At 46.8% G+C, this 20,411-nt stretch overlaps 1 protein-coding gene across 2 annotated transcripts in view; it reads right to left on the bottom strand.

Annotated features, from left to right (window-relative positions):
* The window catches only part of FUBP3 (far upstream element binding protein 3), a 59,690-nt gene that overhangs the window by 18,257 nt on the left and 21,022 nt on the right, over positions 1 to 20,411 (bottom strand). For both annotated transcript variants that reach the window (XM_025360184.1, XM_025360183.1), the window contains exons 3-8: positions 9,693 to 9,726; positions 7,204 to 7,253; positions 6,702 to 6,773; positions 5,383 to 5,440; positions 3,215 to 3,377; positions 1,860 to 1,958 (exon numbers count right to left, since the gene is read on the bottom strand). In XM_025360184.1, the coding sequence (XP_025215969.1) occupies positions 1,860 to 1,958; positions 3,215 to 3,377; positions 5,383 to 5,440; positions 6,702 to 6,773; positions 7,204 to 7,253; positions 9,693 to 9,726 (476 nt within the window). The remainder of the gene's footprint in view (positions 1 to 1,859; positions 1,959 to 3,214; positions 3,378 to 5,382; positions 5,441 to 6,701; positions 6,774 to 7,203; positions 7,254 to 9,692; positions 9,727 to 20,411) is intronic.

Genomic DNA, 20,411 nt, shown 5'->3' on the forward strand with positions numbered 1-20,411 from the left:
TCCTTGTGGACATCACTATATCCCAGGCAGACTCAAGTGTCCTCCTCCCCAAAACACACACTTGGCAAGTCTGTCGCTGCAAGTCGGCCAGCCCGTGCCAGTACCAGCCACGCAGGAATCTGTGCTAAAGACCTACTGTACCTTACAACTCAAGGGAATGTGAGAACTGTGTCTAGGAAGAAACAAAACAAACCCGTCAGCAATTTAAATCTTAGGACAGTTGGAGAAATCTGGATATGTACTGGATACCAGACGATGTTTTACAAGTACAGTTTTCTTAGGCCTGGTTATTCTTAGGAGATACATGCTTAAGGATTTAGGGGTAGAGTCATAACATCTTCCACTTCAATGATAAAGAAACACACACACATGCACACACATACAGCAAAACGTTAAGCAGGTTGAAGAGGTATAAAGGTGCCCTAAATACAGCAGACTCCATCTCCTAAATGAAAAAAAAAAAGTGAAATACAGTTTTAAAATTTAAAAAATACTAAAACCCATTAAGTTAAAATTATTTCCTGCAAATTTATGGGACATTAATGATATATTCTTTGCTTGAGGTTTTTCCCTACAAAAGACACCATCAAAGGCTGTGACAGAGAAAGAAGGCCTCTGAGGAAGGCAGTCAAGAAGCAGGCACTCTGTGGCTCCCCCGCAGCCTGCCGCGGGCCTGGATCCGACACCACCACAGTACTGGAGCCCACGGCTGGATGCTGAGCAGGGTGGTGAAAGGCGAGAGGCAATCTGGTTCCTTAAATGCCCAACTGTTCACACTGAGAGAAGGCCGGGAGCTCTGGAGGAGACAGCACATGAGGACTCTGGCCTGATGGAAGTGAAGGACCGCATCACCGACTGGAGTCCCCAGGCAGAAGCATGCCCATCACTGCCCTCACTCCTGTTCTAAAACTGTTATTTTACAGGTGTACCTTGACCAGCTTAGCTGAAGGATAGGGTTCAGAATTGGGAGAAATATTTTGCCAGGGACTGGAAACTTTCACTGATCAAAACCCCAATGCTCCCGGAGAAGATCCATTCTTGATGGCAGCCTGGCTCACCGAGGAGCATCACCCTGGAGCTACTCTGAATGTGGCAATGGCAAGACAGGCTGCAGGTGGCAGAAAAAAGTACATCTGTGTTTCACTGAGGACAGACAAAGACCTTTACCCTCTGCCCACTTGAATTCTTGCTACCAGCAAGAGCTGGAAGGACAGGACCATCCCAGGGGATTGAAAACCAAGCCCCTTACTGCTTTCAGCCAGTGGGGCTGTCTCCCCTGGCAGCTCGGGGCACAGGACACTTGCTATGAGGGTGCCCAGGCACCTGGATGGCTCTGGTACCTGTGCTCACCTCCAACCTCAGCTGAAGGGCTTGCAAAATAAGCCCAGAAGAGAATGAGCAAGTAAAAGCCAAGCACAGCCTGCATCTAAGCTGACCACAGGTTAGCAAATCAAAACTGCACCTGGAAGGATGACACGGGGGAAACAAAACAAAACAAAACAACCATCCTGAGCCGCGCCACCAGCAGAAGCACGGAACTGTTCTGCACACACACAGTCCAGAACAGTCACCACCAGCCTCAGGTGTTACTGGGCATTTGAGGTGTGGCCAGTGTACATGAGGAGCTCAGTTTTTATTTAATGTGAGTGAATTTAAATAGCCACAAGGAGCTAAGGCCTCTGGTTTTGGGCAGCACAAACCTAGATTCTTTTCATCACCAAACTTTGTTGAGGAGAACAGTCTACCTTCAATAACGGAGCAGCCAGTTTCACAATTACTTGAGGAAGATAAAAGTTCTAGGGTACCACCAAGTGACAGTCCCACAGCCAGGACTCACCCAACCCATGGCTCTTTCCTACCTGTACTTTAAATGCGTCTCCAGTGATACGAAGAGGCTTGTCTGCTCCCGTGGGCAATGGGCCATCCTGGATCATGACCATCTTCACTCCTGTCCGCTCCTGTGGGGAACACACACCAGCACAGCCCTCACTGTCATGAATTGGATCCAGTCACACCCACAATAAGCCCACCTCCCACCTACCACCAGGGACTGCCTTCCAACCTGGGCCATGAAGCTGGCTTCTGTGACAGCAGACATATAGGTTGGGTAAGACCATGTCCAAATGCGAGATGTAAAACCATCTGCTAAAATGATTCCAGTCCCTGGAGTATCTAAGCACTAAGGAGCTACTTTTACTGAACACCAGGCACTTGGCACACACTCCATCTGACATTATGTGATTAGAACTTCCGTGGAACTGAGAGTCAAGTCCGGCCATCTTTCTACTTCAGCGTGTAATGGCTCTAGGTCCAGAGCTAATGAGTGGGGGACCAAAACTTGGAGGCTGGGATCCCAAATGATAAACTCTCAGAATCTACATTAGGATACCATCCTTACAACCGGGACCCAAGGACCGGGTTATGAGATGGCACGCAAGGGAAGCCGCAACCCTTTACTTGCAACTGCAAAATCCCTTTTCTGAAAGAAAAGTTTATTTATAATTCATCTGGCAGCAAAACTGAACTCATGTCAATGTATTTTTTTCTTTTCTCTGAGTGTATTACTCTATTTAGCTACAGAAATACGCATTTGATTTCAGGGTGCTACCCCAGAACTTGCTGGGAGTGTCAAATTCTGAAACGTGTCTGGTGCCGAGTCTCTCAGACGAGCGATTCTGGCACTAACAGGAGCTAATGCTCACGGAACATTCACTCAGTAACAGGCTCTTACATAAGAAGAAAAGAACGGCTATTATTTCAGCTCCATCACAACAGTGAGGCCTGCACTTGCCCCTTCTGACACACAAAGACCCTGAACCTTCAAAAAGTAAATGAGCACATTTAAGATCAATCAATGAGGGAGGAAGAATGCTGGGTCCGAGCCTCTGACTCCAAATACTGCACTTTTATCTGAGATGCTGTCCTCTGATGATAAAAGCGGCCCTCACAGAGCTCACTGCCAAAAAGGCTGCTCAAAGTTCACAGGGGCCCTGATAGGGCACAGCTGCCCCAGTACTTGGCGTCACACTTGGCATCAGGTGTGGCCGTGGTGTGTGTTCAGAAGCTGTCTGTCAGATGGAGGAAGGAAGCCTCAGCATCATGCTGTGCAAAGCCAGCCCAGTCAGGGAATGCCGGCCGTGAGCAGATCTCTGGGCCAGGAAGCTGAAGACCTGCTGAGAGCGGCCGCTGTGCTCCGCGCTCCGGGCTTACATACCTGCAACTGCTTGATTGTTTCCCCTCCTCTGCCGATGACCAGACCCACTTTAGATGCGGGAATGAGAATCTCCTGGATTGTGCTGTTGCTGTCTATGTCATTATGAAAGCCAGGTCCATTTCGACAGCGGTCCACAATCTGTCCCAGGAGCCGTTTGGCTTGTCTTTGGGAGGGAAAAGAACCACAAGAGAGCCAGCATTAAATGGAGGCTCTGGGTGTGCAAGACAGGGAAATAGCACTGAGGGAAAAGCTGCGGGAGTCAGGGCAGCCCTCCATCCAGCTCCAGCTCCTGCCCCAACCCGGAGGTCTCTCTGCCATCCGCCACGCTACTGGGCTGGAATTTAAAAGCAACACACACCATAGTACCAACGCTGCGACACAGAGCCTTGCCGCCCCTTTCAAGCCTGCCCTCTGCTCATGCTTATGTCTCCACAAAGGTGTCGTCTCCTATTAGGATGCCAGCTGCTCTGGAGGCAGAGACCATCTTTTATCCCTTTACATCTCTCTGTTCCCCCATCCAACACGACCCTTCTCACAGAGTATACTCGGTACACATTCGTTAAATAACGCAGGCGGGAGAGACAGCCAGCAATGAGAAAGATGGGAAGAAAGCAAGCAAGGATTAGTACTCACTGTCTGAACTCCCATACTCCACGCTGCCTCTTCATAACCAACAACACTGCTCTATGACTTCTAAGCTAAGGCTATGAATCCCAGTTTGGTTCCAAGAGGTGGGAAAGGGGGAGGCGGTGCTGGATGCAGCTGTGCACTCACAGACACCTGCTTTGGGCTTTCCATGGCAGCCAAGTTGGGACCCTGCATGTCACATGTCCTGCCATTGTGTTGATTTCTTGGGCAGCGGGGGAGGGCAACTGTAACATGGCGACAGCACAGCCCAGACCACCAAAGTCATCTGCTGGGCCAATTTCCTTTTCTGCACCAGAATTTCTCCTGGCTGTTATTTCTCGTATTTATTCTCTAAATTGCCACACATGATCTGCTTTTTGGCTTCTCTAATGGAGAAGAATTCAGCTACTGAACAGGCTGGCTGTGCTGCTCACTGAAGAAAATGAAATTTGTCTCCTCCTAAAGTTATAATCCCACTGCCTCTGGTCCTTGGGTAGACAGGAAGCAGGAATGGTTAGAAGAGTAGTAAGAAAGAAGAGAAAGGCAGGAAATAGATGTGGCCTTTTGTAGTCTTGAGCCTTTGCGTACAGAATTAGCTTTGTGTATCTTCCCAGTTACAGCAGCTTTTTAATATTTTGCTTGTGTACTAGATTAACCTGTGTTGGAAGAAAAATGCTTTGACTCCAGCAAACCATCCAGCTTGCCCTGTAATGCACACCTGCCAGCGATATTTATTCTGGTTCACTGCTTGCAATGTGATGGCAGAACAAGAGAATTTAAGCTCATCTAGACTCCCTGAGAAATGGAAACAATAAAACAACCCTACCTATTGAGCCAGATATAATCTTAGCACTCCTGGCCCCAAATGCAGTGCTGCTCTGTAGATTGAAGGACAGCAAGCAGGCTATAAGTCAGTATGTTTCCCTTTCCTGGGAGATTCTTGGATTTATGACACCTGCACCTGGTATAAGGTTCTGAGTTTGTGAGTAATAGGGTAGGAAAGCAATGTTAGTCTTAAGGCTGTTGCAAGGGCGCCAAAAGTCAAAACATCCTCTGGCCAGTCCGCACAGCCCTCTGAGTAGAGCAAAGGTCACGAAGAGTTGACTCATTTGGTTCACAAATATCAGAAGGGTAACGGGATCAGCCTCCAGCCAAAAGACCTGGTACCAGGATTCTCAGTAGCTCACCAACTGACTGGCTTACTAATCCAGACCTGCTCAGGTAAAGGAGGTGTTAACAAGGAAGAAGTAAGTTGATTAGAGCATTCAGGTGGGGTGAATGTACACTCCTGAGACCCTGGTTTGAAGGAGAAGTTATGACAGCTGTGGGGTTTAGAACGAAGGCGATATCTCGTGTACTTAAGGTAACAAAATCCCCTGGCACAGTAACCTCCCAGATTTTTTTCCTGTGGAATTATCTGCCTGTGTGGCCAGACTGCAGCACAGATTCACAGTGTTCAGTAACAGTGTTGCCCTTCCATTTCTCCCCATTTGGGGAAGGAGGAAGAAGAGTGAAAGAAAAAGTAAATAAAATAAACTTACTCAATACTTTCTGGGGTTCCGGTAAGTACACAGGGCCTCTCTGGAATCCCAGAACTCTCTATAAGAAGAATCAAGAAGATGAGGGGTGTTGGTGGGCACCGGGCACATGCACCTCTGCCTCTGTACAGACTCTCTCTAGGGCTGCTGCCTGCGCCAGCCCCGCAGAGGCCCAGGCTCCCAGAAAAAGACAGTTTGCTTCCGCTTGTGGACAGAATATGAAGCTGGTAGCTCCACCCTGGGTTCTCGAAGCAGAAACAAGTCCCACAGGGGAAGCTAGAAGGACGTGACAGGGTCTGTGAGTTGGTCCTGATTACCCGTCTCAGCTTCACTTCTGAGCCATTCACACGCTAGTAATTGTTTCAGTCCCTTTATTGTGCTATTCCTCAGTTTCTCCATTTGCAGCTCAATGGGGATGTGTCTGCACACGGCACACAAGCTAGCACACTACGAAGGAACTTCATGACACATATATCAGGACATACCAGTTATGGCATGAATGTCCCAAGAGATCAGTGGCATCTATGTGGAACTAGGCCATTGAACGAGAGAAACACGTTACTTTCTAACACCACACGATGCCTCATTTTGTTCCTAAAAAATTTGCTTCTCAAAATCCTTCCTCAAAAAAATGAAAGAGAAACAGCTAACAGGAGTTACTGCCTTCAAGACACTGTAATACGTATCTTTTAAAAGGACAAACATTTTTCTAGTCAAATGTCCTTCAAACCCCTTCCTTTGCAATGGAAAGAGGTCAAGCTCAAATTAGATGACAAAACCATAAATAAAATAAAAAACTGTTCTTCACTCCATCTCTCTCCATATTGCATGGTCAAAATGAACCCAGCTAGGAAAGGTTGGAAAACACGTTCAGTGAGTGCTAATCCAGCCAGGACCCCCAGCTATCCTCTTCCCACAAAGGGAAGGGACAGTCTCATCCAGGGGAGGCTCTCCTGATGCACACAGTCAAGGAGTGACCCCAAAATCGTAGGATTCCTACAGGCCCCACTATGCCACTATGTCTGGCATAACATTCTGGTGCAGAAAACATAGGTCCTAGAGTGGCAGGTGTTTGGGAAGGGGCCATGTCTGGCCACAGAGCTGAGGGAGCGTTTACCCCAGAAGCCAGATACGAGGCCTTATCTCCGGGCCCACCTTTGCTCTGATCCTTCTGGTTCTCATTTAGGAGTCCAACTCCCGAAGTGCAAGGAAAACACCAATCGCATATACTTACCCAAGCAATAAGCAAAGTACCGAATCTGGAAATGTTTGTAAAATACTGATTTCTATAAAATTGGTATCTATTTTTAAAAAGCCCTTACCTGAAGCAATCTGAATTTTGCAACCAGATTCTGCTTGAATCCGTGAAATCTGCTCACCTCCCCTGCCGATAACTGAAACAAATTGAACAGGGTCAGAATACACGCCCCCATTCCATAGTTCACCACGCATGAATGACTGAATTAATTCCACAAACTGTGACACTTGGCTCACAACACTACACATCGAGTTGGCCCCTGTGAGCCCATCTCCACTCTTTGGGCACGATGGCAGCAGAAACCCCGTGTGAAACAGCCTACAGGCAGAGGGGATTCAAGCTGAGGTGAGGAGAGGTGGGGAAGGCGGGGGCATCCACAGCCCAGTGCTCTGGTTTCTGCAGCACTTGAGCTGTGGGGAACAGCATGTGCAAAGCATTCGACTACAGGTGACACCCACAAGAGCGATTAAAACAAAAAGGACCTCCTGGCAAAGGAGCTCAGAAAAAAACAGAGAGAAAAAGAAGAGACAGGAATCAGGGAAAAAGTAGACAACACGGATACTTACTAAATCCAACCATTTTGTCAGGCACTTTGAATTCTTCCGTTATTACTGTCCTAAAAACAAAGAACATTTTGGAAAAAATACAGAATACAGAATTTTGCAGCCATTTTAGGTCCCCAAATTGCCCACACTGGCAATGTTGCAAGATAAAAGCTTAAAATACATCAGGCCAATCTGGCCAACAAATCCGCCACCATCTACAAAGAGTGTCATGTAATGAACCCTCTGGTCAATCATTCCTCCTAAAGGTCTAAGCCTTTCATCTCCCTGTGTCAGAGGAAGAAACCTCGGGTTTTCACGAAACCACCACCTCCTCTAACAGCTGCCTTTTCTTCAAACAGCACCTCTCAGCGTTGCCTCATTCTGCCTGCTTTGGTGCTCTCTAACCAATGGGCCATCAATCCCAGGTCACTGAAAGGTCCTCCGGGGTTGTGGGAGATGTTCAGACTTCCACTGTGGAGTCCTCTCTAGATGAAGAGATACCCAACTTTTCTTCAACATTCCTTGTTTCCCAATCTTTTTATTGTCTGCTGGCCTCCCTCCTAATTTATGGATGTTTCTTAAGTTGAGATGCCCCAAATGGAATCAGTATCCGATGGAGGCGTAATCAGTGTTGCCAGAACAGAATAATTACCTCACTTACTCTGCAAGGTACTTCTGTTAAATGCTATCCCATCCATTATGTGCCTTTTTTTTTTTTTTTTAAACTACTATTGCACTGGCTTTTTTCAAACAAACCTTCAAATCTGCCATACAGTGTATTGTGGACAATGTCCAATTTGCCCAACACCCCAGAAAGCAATTAAATCTCAACATTTACCTTGGGAGGATGCTAAATGCAAGTAGTTAAAAACAAAACAAAAAAAAAGGGGCAAGCATTTTTAAACATCTCTCACACAGCTGGATTTTTACCCATCACAGAAAAGATGGAATAAGTGCATATTTTTAGGGAGAGTGCATTACTTAGAAGAAATGCAACAGCATAAATAGCACTTGCCACGGTATCTTTTGATGGGAACAACAGTCTTCTCTTTGTGGAGTTTACACCCTCAAGCTATGTACAAGACAGGATTCTCTCCACCTCTCGGGATATATGTGTTCTCCCCAGATCAGGCAATTCATTCCCAGCTTGCTAATCAGTAACACCATGGATGTGAATGCCAAGTCTTGCCGTCCCAACGTGTCCTGCAGCAGAAGCCAGGTCCCTGTCAGGATGTGCTTCCTGACTCTGTTGCGACAGATGACAGGGCTCTTGTGCCTGTGGCCAGGAGGCTGCTGCTCATACCATGTGTAGCATGAGCTGTCCACTCTGTCTATTCTCAGAAAATGCCACCTGGGAATTGACTAGAGGGGCTTCAATACCACTGCAACACAAAATGTCACAAAGCCCAGGCAGCTCCTGGCCCTAAGGAATAACTTTAGTGGATTCTGAGCAAGAAACATACTCTGGGTTTCCAGGAAGAAAACGTTCTAATCTCAATGCAAGGCTGAAACTTGTCCAAGGTACAAAATATAAACACCTTGGAAAAGAAAATTCTGCCTAGTTATGGCTTTATAGGAAAGTCAGCATTTGATACTAATGATCACCTCATTTAAATTTTTCAATTCATCAACAAACAAAACAAAGCAAACAAAGAAACAATAACAAAAAAACCCAGGATAAAACTTTTGTTTAACTGATGCCTGGTGATTTCTAGAAACTCCCAAACAGCTAGGCAGAATACAAGATGACAGAATTGTTTTGCTGACAGAAGGTTAAGGATATGTTACAGCAACAGATACACAGCACAAAATTCATCCTTCCGGAAGAGAAACTGTGGCAGTTTCTTGTATATGTTTTCCTGTTTGAAGGGCGATACACTATGACCACACATACCCCATCTTACAGACTGGCCTTTGTAAAACTCAGGGCTCTTTCTGTATCTCTCTAAATCCTCAATGTTTGACAGAAGGCTATGAGGGGACACAGAAACAGATAATCAGCTGGGCTGAGGCTCTCTGGCAAGTCCCTACCACTTTGGAGGGATGGAACCCTGGCTTCTGGCCTCCCCACTACACACTAGCCACCCACCCATACTTCCTGGGCACCCAGAGCATTCTCTTGGGAGTGTCTGACCCTCACACTTCGAGGTGTCCCTTCTCAGGTGAAGAGGCTGAGGATTAATTAAATATTGGCAACACCACAAAACCAGGTGGGAAAATCTCATTCTCTCCTTTTAAATTAAATGTACACTGGTAGAAAGAGCAACTCCAATCTTCTACAAGTATTTTAAGTTACTGCAATAATGGCTGATTTTTAATGCTTTGTATTAGTTTATCCCTGAGCTGACACTATCTTGGAAATGGCTAACAAAAAACTCGAGTCTTAAAGAAGCCTAACCCATGCTTTTTCACACACTCAACCTCTGACTTTCTAGCACTCTAGTACAGATGGTGGATCAATAAACAATTAGAAATGATCAATAAATAATAAAACATAACCCACTGCTTACCTTTGATGTACCAAGGCCCCTAACTGGTTACCTACTGTGGCAAAGAGAAAGAGAAAAAAAAAAATCAAAGCATTAGCACGGATAAACTAACTTCATCCTTACCATTCTTACCATTTCGGGGAGGGGGGAAAGAAAGGCAGAAAGCAAGCAAACAGTAATTTAGGCTCAGTGGCTGAAATGAATGCGTTATATGATATGAAACAGGAGGGGACATCTTGATCAACACAGTCTCTAACCCAGTGTCCAGCTGAACACAGGATAAGAAATTGATCTGTGTGTCCACATGCTGTGAGGCCTGGGAGAAAATCCTGCTAGCCTAAATCCCTCTAACTTCCTACCTCCCTCCTACCAGATTGAGCTCTGGATCCAAACTCAATGTAAAGACGGAAAGAGATCCTTTTTTAAAAACAAATGAGAAGATTGACCCTCCTTGGATGCATTGTTAAGGACTGCCCCACAGCAGCTGTAGTCATGAGGAACACGCACATATGCTCCTCCTGGCCACGGGGCAGGAGACGCCCCCTGGCGCCCCCCCACCGGATCCCCCCCCCACCAACAGCATAAGCATCTGAAGGAGAGGATCTGGCCTCCTCCCTCCACAGGCCTCGTCACAGACCCACCAGAGCAGTCCATGTGCAGTGGACACTAAGAATGAGCAACTGCCTTTCAAGCCCATTTCACAGAGACAACGGTGCCAAACAGCCTCTTATTATTAAAACCAACTCTGTAATCACATTCCCACAAAACCACTTTAGCTACGCTTTTTGTTCCAGTTTCTCCTCTTTCAGCTATTGATGAGTGTCTCCTTCACCAGCCATCAGCAAAAATGATTCTGTAGTGTTTCTCTTTTGGAAAATGCAGCTCAGGAAACACAGTCAGCAAACAATGAAAAAGTACAAATCCTAAACATATCACAAAGAACCGACCAAACGCACCTTATAAGATGCTAAAAAGGGCATTCAGAAATACGTCTTTGGGGAAAGTTATTCTAAGGACATGAGGTAAGTCGGAAAGGACTGATTCCACCCACTTGAGGTCAGAGAATGAAATGGTTTGACAACCGAACTACATCTGAAACAGGGAACCAACTGCTTTGCTTGTGCTCAAACTCAGTGCTGTCATTCTCTGACTGGACAGTGAAGAGACAAAGGAAAAAAAGCAGACCGTGACATTTAAAAAGAAGAAAAAGCAAAGCAAAACAATGCTAGCAAAAAGTAAACGAAGCTACTGAGTCAATACCATATTTCTTCTGGATCGATAACAAGATAATGGTCTACAGCCAAAATATTGACACTCGACACTATTAATCTGCTTATCTCAGGGATACGAGAATTGTTTTTTATTGACTCTTAAAATTTTCTCTTTGCATATCTGTTTGAATATAACAAACATTCTTGCTTGGAACAGGTAGTGCTCACAATTCCCATTTTGCAGGAAAACTGGACAACCGCCAGGTCAGGAAAGGAATCCTCACCACAGACTCAGGCCCTGAATAGTGTTGGGGCTGAGACATTCCTGAGGGAGGAACGTTGGCCACGCAGGGCAGTGGGGAGGAAAAGAAACACAGCAAAGGAGAATGTCCATGACAGAGCCCCTGCGAGCCTGTTAGCTGTTCCTCAGTCAGCTGAGCTTCCCTGATTGCTATCAGAATCCCCCTCTTCGTGGGTAAAGAATCTACTGAAGCCAGAAGAACTAAAATGTCTTGAAATGATGAGAACACAGAAGAGAGGTACTCAGCATTCCTCAGCTGGGGCAGAGGCCGCACCTGGGTCCTGGTTCACTGTGTTGTTTGGTAAAGGATGTCAAAGGGCCGATGATCTTCAGAAGTTTCTGTCTCAGGCAGAGAAGCCACAGAAACAAAGGGCAGTGCTACCATAAAGAACCCCCTGAGATTCACAAGAATATTCAGAGAGCTCCTGTTCAAAAGCCATTTGAAATTTTGTGCTCATCACAAAAATGGCAATTCCTTTTTGTTGGCAAAGTATGTGTTACAGGTGCCACGCACACAACACCATTCCGACCAGCCACAGTGGAGGCACTCACAATGGCCAGAGATGGAAATGTACACACTATCATCCCAAATACATGGGCTGCTGAGAGCTACACCACTGAGAGGAAATCAGGTTCAAGTCCAGAGTCAACTCTGAGCTGGCGGATGCTTAGGAAGGATAAATCATCTCCCTCCTCCATGCAAATTCTGGAGCCCACCCAAGGTTGAAACATGCGATTACAGTTTCATTCCCTTCAGAACATTCCCATTTGGTGCCTAAAAACGAAAACCAGCAGTTAGATTGGGGCATTGGGTACTCATATGGCCAAGTTCTATGTCCAACTCCAGGAACAGGAACCTCTCCTTAGTCTTCGCAACAAGGAGGGGTCACACTAAGGAGGCAGATGGGAACACCTATCATGTTCAATTGAATGGAACTACACTCATTTTCCTGTAAAAAAGGAAAAATGCTGGGTAAAATCAGTCCTATTTCCACTAATGGCGTGTGCTGGTTGACAATGCATCTTCTTGCTTCCAAAGGTCCCCTTGGAGCAATTCCAGCACATCCAGATGTAGTTCTCATTTCCCTTGTGCACTATGTAATACGAACTGCCTGGGCTGTGAGTCATTCCACAAAATCATAAATTCTTTCTGAAGAGTAATACTCTGCCAATTTTAATAATAATCTTAAAAAAAAAAAAAAAAAACGTGGCCGGGCGCGGTGGCTCACGCCTGTAATCCCAGCACTTTGGGAGGCCGAGGCGGGCGAATCACAAGGTCAGGAGATTGAGACCACGGTGAAACCCTGTCTCTACTAAAAATACAAAAAATGAGCCAGGCGAGGTGGCGGGCACCTGTAGTCCCAGCTACTCGGGAGGCTGGGGCAGGAGAATGGCGTGAACCCAGGAGGCGGAGCTTGCAGTGAGCCAGGATCGCGCCACTGCACTCCAGCTTGGGCGACAGAGCGAGACTCCGTCTCCAAAAAAAAAAAAAAAAAAAAAAAAAGGTCAGGTCAGCTGTGGCCACTCATGCCTGTAATCCCAGCACTTTGGGAGGCCAAGGTGGGCAGGTAACTTGAGGCCAGGAGTTCGAGACCTGTCTGGCCAACACGGTGAAACCCTGTCTTTAGTAAAAAAAAAAAAAAAGAAAAAAAAAAGAAAAAAATACAAAAATGTGCTGGGTGTGGTGGTACACATCTGTAACCCCAGCTACTCGGGAGGCTGGCATGCAATGAACCCAGGAGGCGGAAGTTGCAGTGAGCCGGGATCGTGTCACTGCACTCCAGCCTGGATGACAGAGCAAAACTATCTCAAAAATAAAACAAACAAAAACAAACAAAAAAAGGTGATCAGACATTTTTTCCCTGCTAATGAAGAGAAAAAAAAAAGACTTCATTTTTTTCCCTCCTCTGAAAGAAACAAAACAGCACTGGGAAATACACGCAACTTTGCAATATGCATCAGCTTTTTTTTTTTTCCTTTTTCTGAGACAGAGTTTTACTCTTGTTGTCCAGGCTGGAGTGCAATGGCGCGATCTTGGCTCACCGCAACCTCTGCCTCCTGGGTTCAAGCGATTCTCCTGCCTCAGCCTCCTGAGTAGCCGGGACTACAGGCATGTGCCACCACGCCCGGCTAATTTTGTATTTTTAGTAGAGACAGGGTTTCTCCGTGTTGGTCAGGCTGGTCTCGAACTCCCGACCTCAGGTGATCCACCTGCCTTGGCCTCCCAAAGTGCTGGGATTACAGGCGTGAGCCATGCTGCCCAGTCACATCAGCTTTCATAGTTACACCCCCACTCCTACCCCAGCACAAGGAACAAAAGTGCCAATTCCTCCTTCACAACAGCTCAGCCAGCACACCCACACGGAACCACTGGCCAGAGGCAGGTGAGTGAGTCTGTTGTGGGGGGGGGAGGGGAATACCAATTTTTATAACTGCAAAAGCAAATAACCCAAATCTTCTTTAGAATTTGAAAACAATCCTCCCTCCTCTGCCTCTTCTTTGGATGTGCAGTCTCCTCTGACTGACCAATGGCTTTCCACGCCCCACCTCAGGTCAGTAACACACACTTAGCGGTGCAGATTCAGGGAGTTTTTAGAAAGCTTTTCCCCCAGGGACACTACAAAGGCCTCCTGTGTTCTAGGCAGCAACTCTTGCTCCAGGGCCACGAAACACTGATATGCTGAGTTCAGCTGAAAGTACTTTGCCAAGCATAATTTATTAATTTTGCAAATTATTTTTAAAAAGTGAAAGTAAATTCAAGTTTATCTCAATAATGTCACTATTTTTTGTTGTTGTTGTTTGAGACAGTCTTGCTCTGTCTCTCAGGCTGGGGTGCAGTGGCGCGATCTCGGCTCACTGCAACCTCTGCCTCCTGGGTTCAGGCGATTCTCCTGCTTCAGCCTCCCAAGTAGCCAGGATTACAGGTGTGCGCCACCACGCCCAGCTAATTTTTGTACTTTTAGTAGAGACAGGGTTTCACCATGTTGGCCAGGCTGGTCTCAAACTTCTGACCCAGGTGATCCACCTGCCTCAGCCTCCCAAAGTGCTGGGATTACAGGGTGAGCCACTGCGCCACCCAATCACATCACTCTTACCTGCAGTCTACTATAAACTTCTGTGAGTGGAAAGAACACCCCCCACCCCCAGCCACACTAGGTGCTTTCCTGGGCGCCTCACCTGCATGAACCCACCTGGTCCTACAATAACCCACCTCTGAGGCAGCTACTGGCACTGCCATTCCCATCTAACTGAAGAGGAAGGTGCTATCGCACTGCACCCAAGCCCTCAGAATGGCATGCAGGCAAGGGGCCTGTGCCCGTGCAAACTCTGTACCGCTTCATCTTCCCCTGTCCTCTAATCTTGTGGGTTTCAACACTTATCACTGTTTAATTTTGTGATGTTAACTCTTGATCATTCTTCATCTCACAGGTCAGTGCCTTCCAGGTGCTGAGCACTGTGACAGGACTTGAGGATACAACAATCTAACAAAGTCACCTTTGCCCTCAGGGAGCTTAGAGTCTAGCAGGGAAGGCAGAAGGCAACAGATGAGGGGGCCTACCCTAGCCTCCAGGGACACGTTGGGCCCTGCACCTTCTCCCCAAGTGCCTAAGAGGAAAAAGAATTCTATGATACTATACTCATAGCCCTAAGCTTTACTTTCATTTACGCCAGTGTCATGAAATCAATACAGGGGGTCACAACCAGCTTTATTAAAACATGAAAGAGAAAACAGAATGTACCATATATAAAAAGGGTAATGTATTTCATAAAACTTTCATTTCAGTCACATATGTGTTTTAATACATCTGTACTAACTAGTTCTGATGGAAACAGTTTTTCTCATATGGAGAGTGGTATTTTTTCTTTTTTGTTTGAGACAGAGTCTTGCTCTGTCACCAGGCTGGAGTGCAGTGGCACGATCTTGGCTCACTGCAATCTCCACCTCCTGGGTTCAAGCAATTCCCCTGCCTCAGCCTCCCGAGTAGCTGGCACTAAAGGCACGCACCACCATGCCCAGCTAATTTTTTGTGTTTTAGTAGAGACGGGGTTTCACCATGTTGGTCAGGGCGGTCTCCATCTCCTGACCTCGTGATCACCTGCCTCGGCCTCCCAAAGTGCTGGGATTACAGGCGTGGGCCACCACGCCCGGCCCGGGAGTGGTATTTCTTAAAGTTTGAAAATAATGAGATATAGCCCTCATGATAATATGATGAGGCAGGTTATCAACGGGTCCATTTTACAGATGGGGAAACACAGGCTCAGAGACGTTAAGGAACTTGCCCAGGGTCAAACAGCTAACGACTAGCAAAGCTGGGATTCAAGCCTTGATCTATCAGACTCTGAAGTCCACATGTTAAGTACTAAACTATTAGGGCACATGAGACAGAGACCCAGGTTCAACTTCCCTTCTGTCACTTACCATGTATCTATCTGGCCTTGGTCAAACCACTTACTTCTTCAGAAACTGGTTTCCTCATCTACAACAATAAGGAGTTTAAGCTTCAGGTTCCCTTCTGGCTGTGATCTCACACGACCCCCTCTCCTCCGACTGAATCCCTAACCCCTGGCAACCACTAATCTGTTCTCCATTCCCAAAAGGTTACACAGAGGGGATCATGCAGTATGTAGTTTTTTGGGATTGGCTTTTGCCACCCTGGAGATTCATCCAAGTTGCTGGATGTACTCAGCATTTGTTCCGATTCACCACTGAGTAATATTCCACGGTATGGCTGTATCGCAGCAGAACCATTCATCACTTGAAGGACAGGTGGGCTGTTTTCAGTGTGGGACTATTACGAACAAAGCTGCTATGTGAACAGGCTCCTGTGTGAACATTTTCATTTCTTGGGAATAAATGCCCAACAGTGCAATTGTGGACTGTGCATAAGTGCAGGTTTAGTTTTCTAACACTCCAAAACTGTATTCGAGAGTGGTTGTACCATCAAGTTAAACTCTGGAAACCTATGAATCCTCTTTTAATTTGGCAACTACTTTTCTTCCCTATTAACAGCCATGAAGAATGTAACAGGCGTTGTACATGAGCTCGAGTTATATTTTTGTCACAACATTGATGCCACAGGTTTAGCTCATTCATTTTTGTGGAAAATGTCTACTATTTTACCCAGCTGGCTAAGCCAACTGTCACCCAACCAGCCAGATCATGCTTTGCCAAGGGGAAAAATCTCTCTGCCTTTTTCCAGCTTACACGTACGTATGTACCCATGTAACTATCATCTCACTTCTGAATCAGCTTACACGTACGTATACCATGTAACTATCATCTCACTTCTGAATCAGCTTACACGTACGTATGTACCCATGTAACTATCTCACTTCTGAATCAGCTTACACGTAGGTATGTACCCACGTAACTATCATCTCACTTCTGAATCAGCTTACACGTACGTATGTACCCATGTAACTATCGTCTCACTTCTGAATCAGCTTACACGTACGTATGTACCCGTGTAACTATCGTCTCACTTCTGAATTATAACCCTAACATGGATAGATGGGTGAAGGGAGGAAGAAACAAATGGGGGTGGCTGAGGTGGGGGGTAGGGCACAGAGCCTTTGCCAGGAGTTGTCAACTGGATAAAATCAGACCCTGTCCTCTTCACTATTTCTTTGTTTTTTTTGGAGACAGTCTTGTTCTGTTGCCCAGGCTGGAGTGCAGTGATATGATCTCGGCCCACTGCAACCTCTGCCTCCCGGATTCAGGCCATTCTCCCACCTCAGCCTCCCGAGTAGCTGGGACTACAGATGCACGCCACTACATCTGGCCAATTTTTGTATTTTTAGTAAAGACTGGGTTTCACCACGTTGACCAGGCTGGTCTTGAACTCCTGACTTTAGGTGATCTTCCCACTTCAGCCTCCCAAAGTGCTGGGATTACAGGCGTGAGCCCCCATGCCCAGCCTCCCTTCACTATTTCTTACCAAGGCTCTACCCTTTGTTACCTTGGGATTCTCTATTCAGAATTCTTGCCTGGCCCCACTGCTTGGGGATTTTTCCACCCCAGGTGACTGCCTACGGTACACCAAAAGCGGAGAATGGGAGAAGGGGCGTGGCAGGAAAGGCATAAACTTCTGGGGCAGACGTGACTCTCAGAAAGGCCCATTTTAGGGAAGAGGGCAGACAGGAGGCAAGGAGCTGGAAAAGGACCCTGGGAAGCCTGCCCATGTCCACTCGCCCCTGGAAAGCCTTCATCTGCCCTTGACGACAACTGCCCAACCACATCCCAGTCTCACTTTCCCTCTTCCCTCTTCACAAAAGGCAAACCTTCCTCCTAACCCCTCCTACCCTCAGGAACTAGGTTTTGGTCTTGGCTTTTCATCCCTCCAGCATCTGTCATCATCCCCCATTCAGGGAAAGTATCAACACCCCTGAGATTCGCTTTCCTCTTTCCAGAGTGGAGACTGGTGCCTGCAGCACCTGCCTGGGGTGCAGATCACAGGCAGGGGTCCGGGCATCATGGCTCTCACCACCCGCTACCACTTGTACCTCCTATCTCCTGTCTCTCCTTAAGGTCTTGGATTTTCAAACGTCTTTTCCTCCTCATTCCTTTTTTTCCTCCTTCCTGTCCTCCTCTTCAGTCCTTGCCCTATGCCACAAGTACTGAAACAAAGCTTGGGAAGGATCATAGAAATAGTCTATTTCACTCTTCCTGCAAATAATTCACTTGGCAGTACGCCCAAGAATTCGTCCTTTACCTTGTAAGAATACAGCAATTTCCCCTCGTCCATGAGGGATATGTTCCATAGACTCCTGGTAGGTGGCTGAAACCATTGAGAGCACCAAACCCTGTATATACTATATTTTTTCCTATACATTGGTGAGTGGGTAGTGTATACAGTGTGGATATACATGCTACTCAGAATGGTGTACAATTTAAAAATTAGGAATTGGCCGGGCGCGGTAGCTCACGTCTGTAATCCCAGCACTTTGGGAGGCAGACGCAGGAGGATCACGAGGTCAGGCTTTCAAGAACAGCCTGGCCAACATGGTGAAACCCCATCTCTACTAAAAATACAAAAATTAGCTGGCTGTGGTGGCGCATGCCTGTAATCCCAGCAAATCGGGAGGCTGAGGCAGGCAGGAGAATTGCTTGAACCCGGGAGGTGGAGGTTGCAGTGAGCCAAGATTGCACCACTACGCTCCAGTCTGGGTGACAGAGCAACACTCCGTCTCAAAAAAAAAAAAAAAGGAATTATTTCTAGAATTTTCCATTTTTCCATTTAATATTTTTGGCAGTGGTTGACTGTGGGAAAATGAAGTCATGAATAAACAGGGAACAACTCTATTATCAAAATTAGGAAGTGTGGTACTACATAAAAGGTGCTTTCTTCAGCAGGTCACGAAGTAAAAAGAATAAAAAGGAAAAAAAAAGGTGCCACATAAATAGCAAAGACGAGTCTTCGGGAGAAGAGGCAAGCACAGTTTCAAAGCCCCTTGCGTGGCCTTTCCCCCGCCACCCTAGTGGTGAGGACAGTGCTGTACTTTCCCGAAGCCCTCATTTTGGTGCCACCCACTACACAGAATGCAGGGGAGGGTAAGGCCTGCTTAGTTCAACTAAGAAAGCTCCTTAAAACTCTTCTGAGGAAGAAAACTCGAAAGGCTTTGATCTTGGATCAGGAGAGATACACAGGGGCAAATGGGAAGTGACTTCTCCGTCTGGCCATCAGCTCTGGGCAAACATGAAAAAGCACTTTCGGTGGTCAGGGCAGCTGGACAGTGAACCATGAGACAGGAGACTTGTTTAAAGAAACTGGGGGAGGGGTACTCTCTATATACTTCCCTAACTAAAGATGAAGAAAATGTTCATCATCTGATGAGGCTGATTTTAGCTGAGGACTGGCAAATTAAGCTTGAGGGCCAGTTGCCCGTTTCCGTGAAATATCTTAGTGGCTCACAGCCATGCTCATTTGTTTATACAGATGCTACAGCTGTTTCTGAACTCTAATAGCATAGCTTAGTAGGTGGGATACATAGCCTGCAACCTTACATTTATTTTTGTTTGTTTTGAGATCACTATGTCGCCCAAGCTGAGTGCAGAGGTGCGATCACTGCTCCCTGTGGTCTTAACCTCCCAGGCTCAGGAAATCCTCCCGCCTCAGCCTCCTGAGTAGCTAGCTGCAGCTACAGGCATACACCACCACACCCAGCTAATCTTTTTTCTTTTTTTTGTAGAGATGGGGTCTTGCTACATTGCCCAGGCTGGTCTCAAACTCCTGGATGCGAGCAATCCTCCCACCTCGGCCTCCCAAAGTGCTGGGATTATAGGCATAAGCCACCATGCCTGGCCCCTAAAATGCTTACTATCTGGTCCCTTATTTAAAAAGCTTGTTGCCAGGTGCAGTGCAGTCCCAGCTACTCAGGAGGCTGAGGTGGGAGGATCAACTGAGTCTGGGGGTAGAGGCTGCAGTGAACCATGATTGCCCCACTGCACTCCAGCCTCAGCAAGACCCTGTCTTTTTTTTTTTTTTTTTTTTGAGGCGGAGTCTCGCTCTGTCGCCCAGGCTGGAGTGCAGTGGCCAGATCTCTGCTCACTGCAAGCTCCGCCTCCCGGGTTTACGCCATTCTCCTGCCTCAGCCTCCCGAGTAGCTGGGACTACAGGCGCCCGCCGCCTCGCCCGGCTAGTTTTTTGTATTTTTTAGTAGAGACGGGGTTTCACCGTGTTAGCCAGGATAGTCTTGATCTCTTGACCTCGTGATCCGCCCGCCTCGGCCTCCCAAAGTGCTGGGATTACAGGCTTGAGCCACCACGCCCGGCCTGACCCTGTCTTAAAAAAAAAGAAAAAAGAAAAGAAAAGCTTGCCAACCTCTAATTTAGATTACATTTAAATTTGCACTTCTAAATCACTTAGCTAATATTATTCTCTTAAATTTGGAAGTTACTTTTTCCAAAATTTTAAAATGGTAATCGTAGGAAACGGGGGAACTTGAGCATGAAGAGTCCATGGGAAATGAGGCCAGTATCTATGGCCACATCACGTAGGCTCTGCTAGGAGAGGTGCGTGGCGGGACCCAGAAACCGCAGAAGGAAGGATGGGATGTTGTCTGCCCCGAGCAGAGGCCAAACACACTGCTTTAGAAATTAAGAGAAGGATATGACTTAATATTCACTAGTGAGGTGGGTGTGTGAAAAAGGGAAAAGGGAAAAGGGAAAAGGGGAGGGAGGGAGGGAGGAAAGGAGGGAGGAAAGGAGGGAGGGAGGGAGGGAGGGAG

This window comes from Theropithecus gelada, chromosome 15 (genome assembly GCF_003255815.1).
Source record: "Theropithecus gelada isolate Dixy chromosome 15, Tgel_1.0, whole genome shotgun sequence".
In the NCBI taxonomy this organism is placed as follows: domain Eukaryota; kingdom Metazoa; phylum Chordata; class Mammalia; order Primates; family Cercopithecidae; genus Theropithecus; species Theropithecus gelada.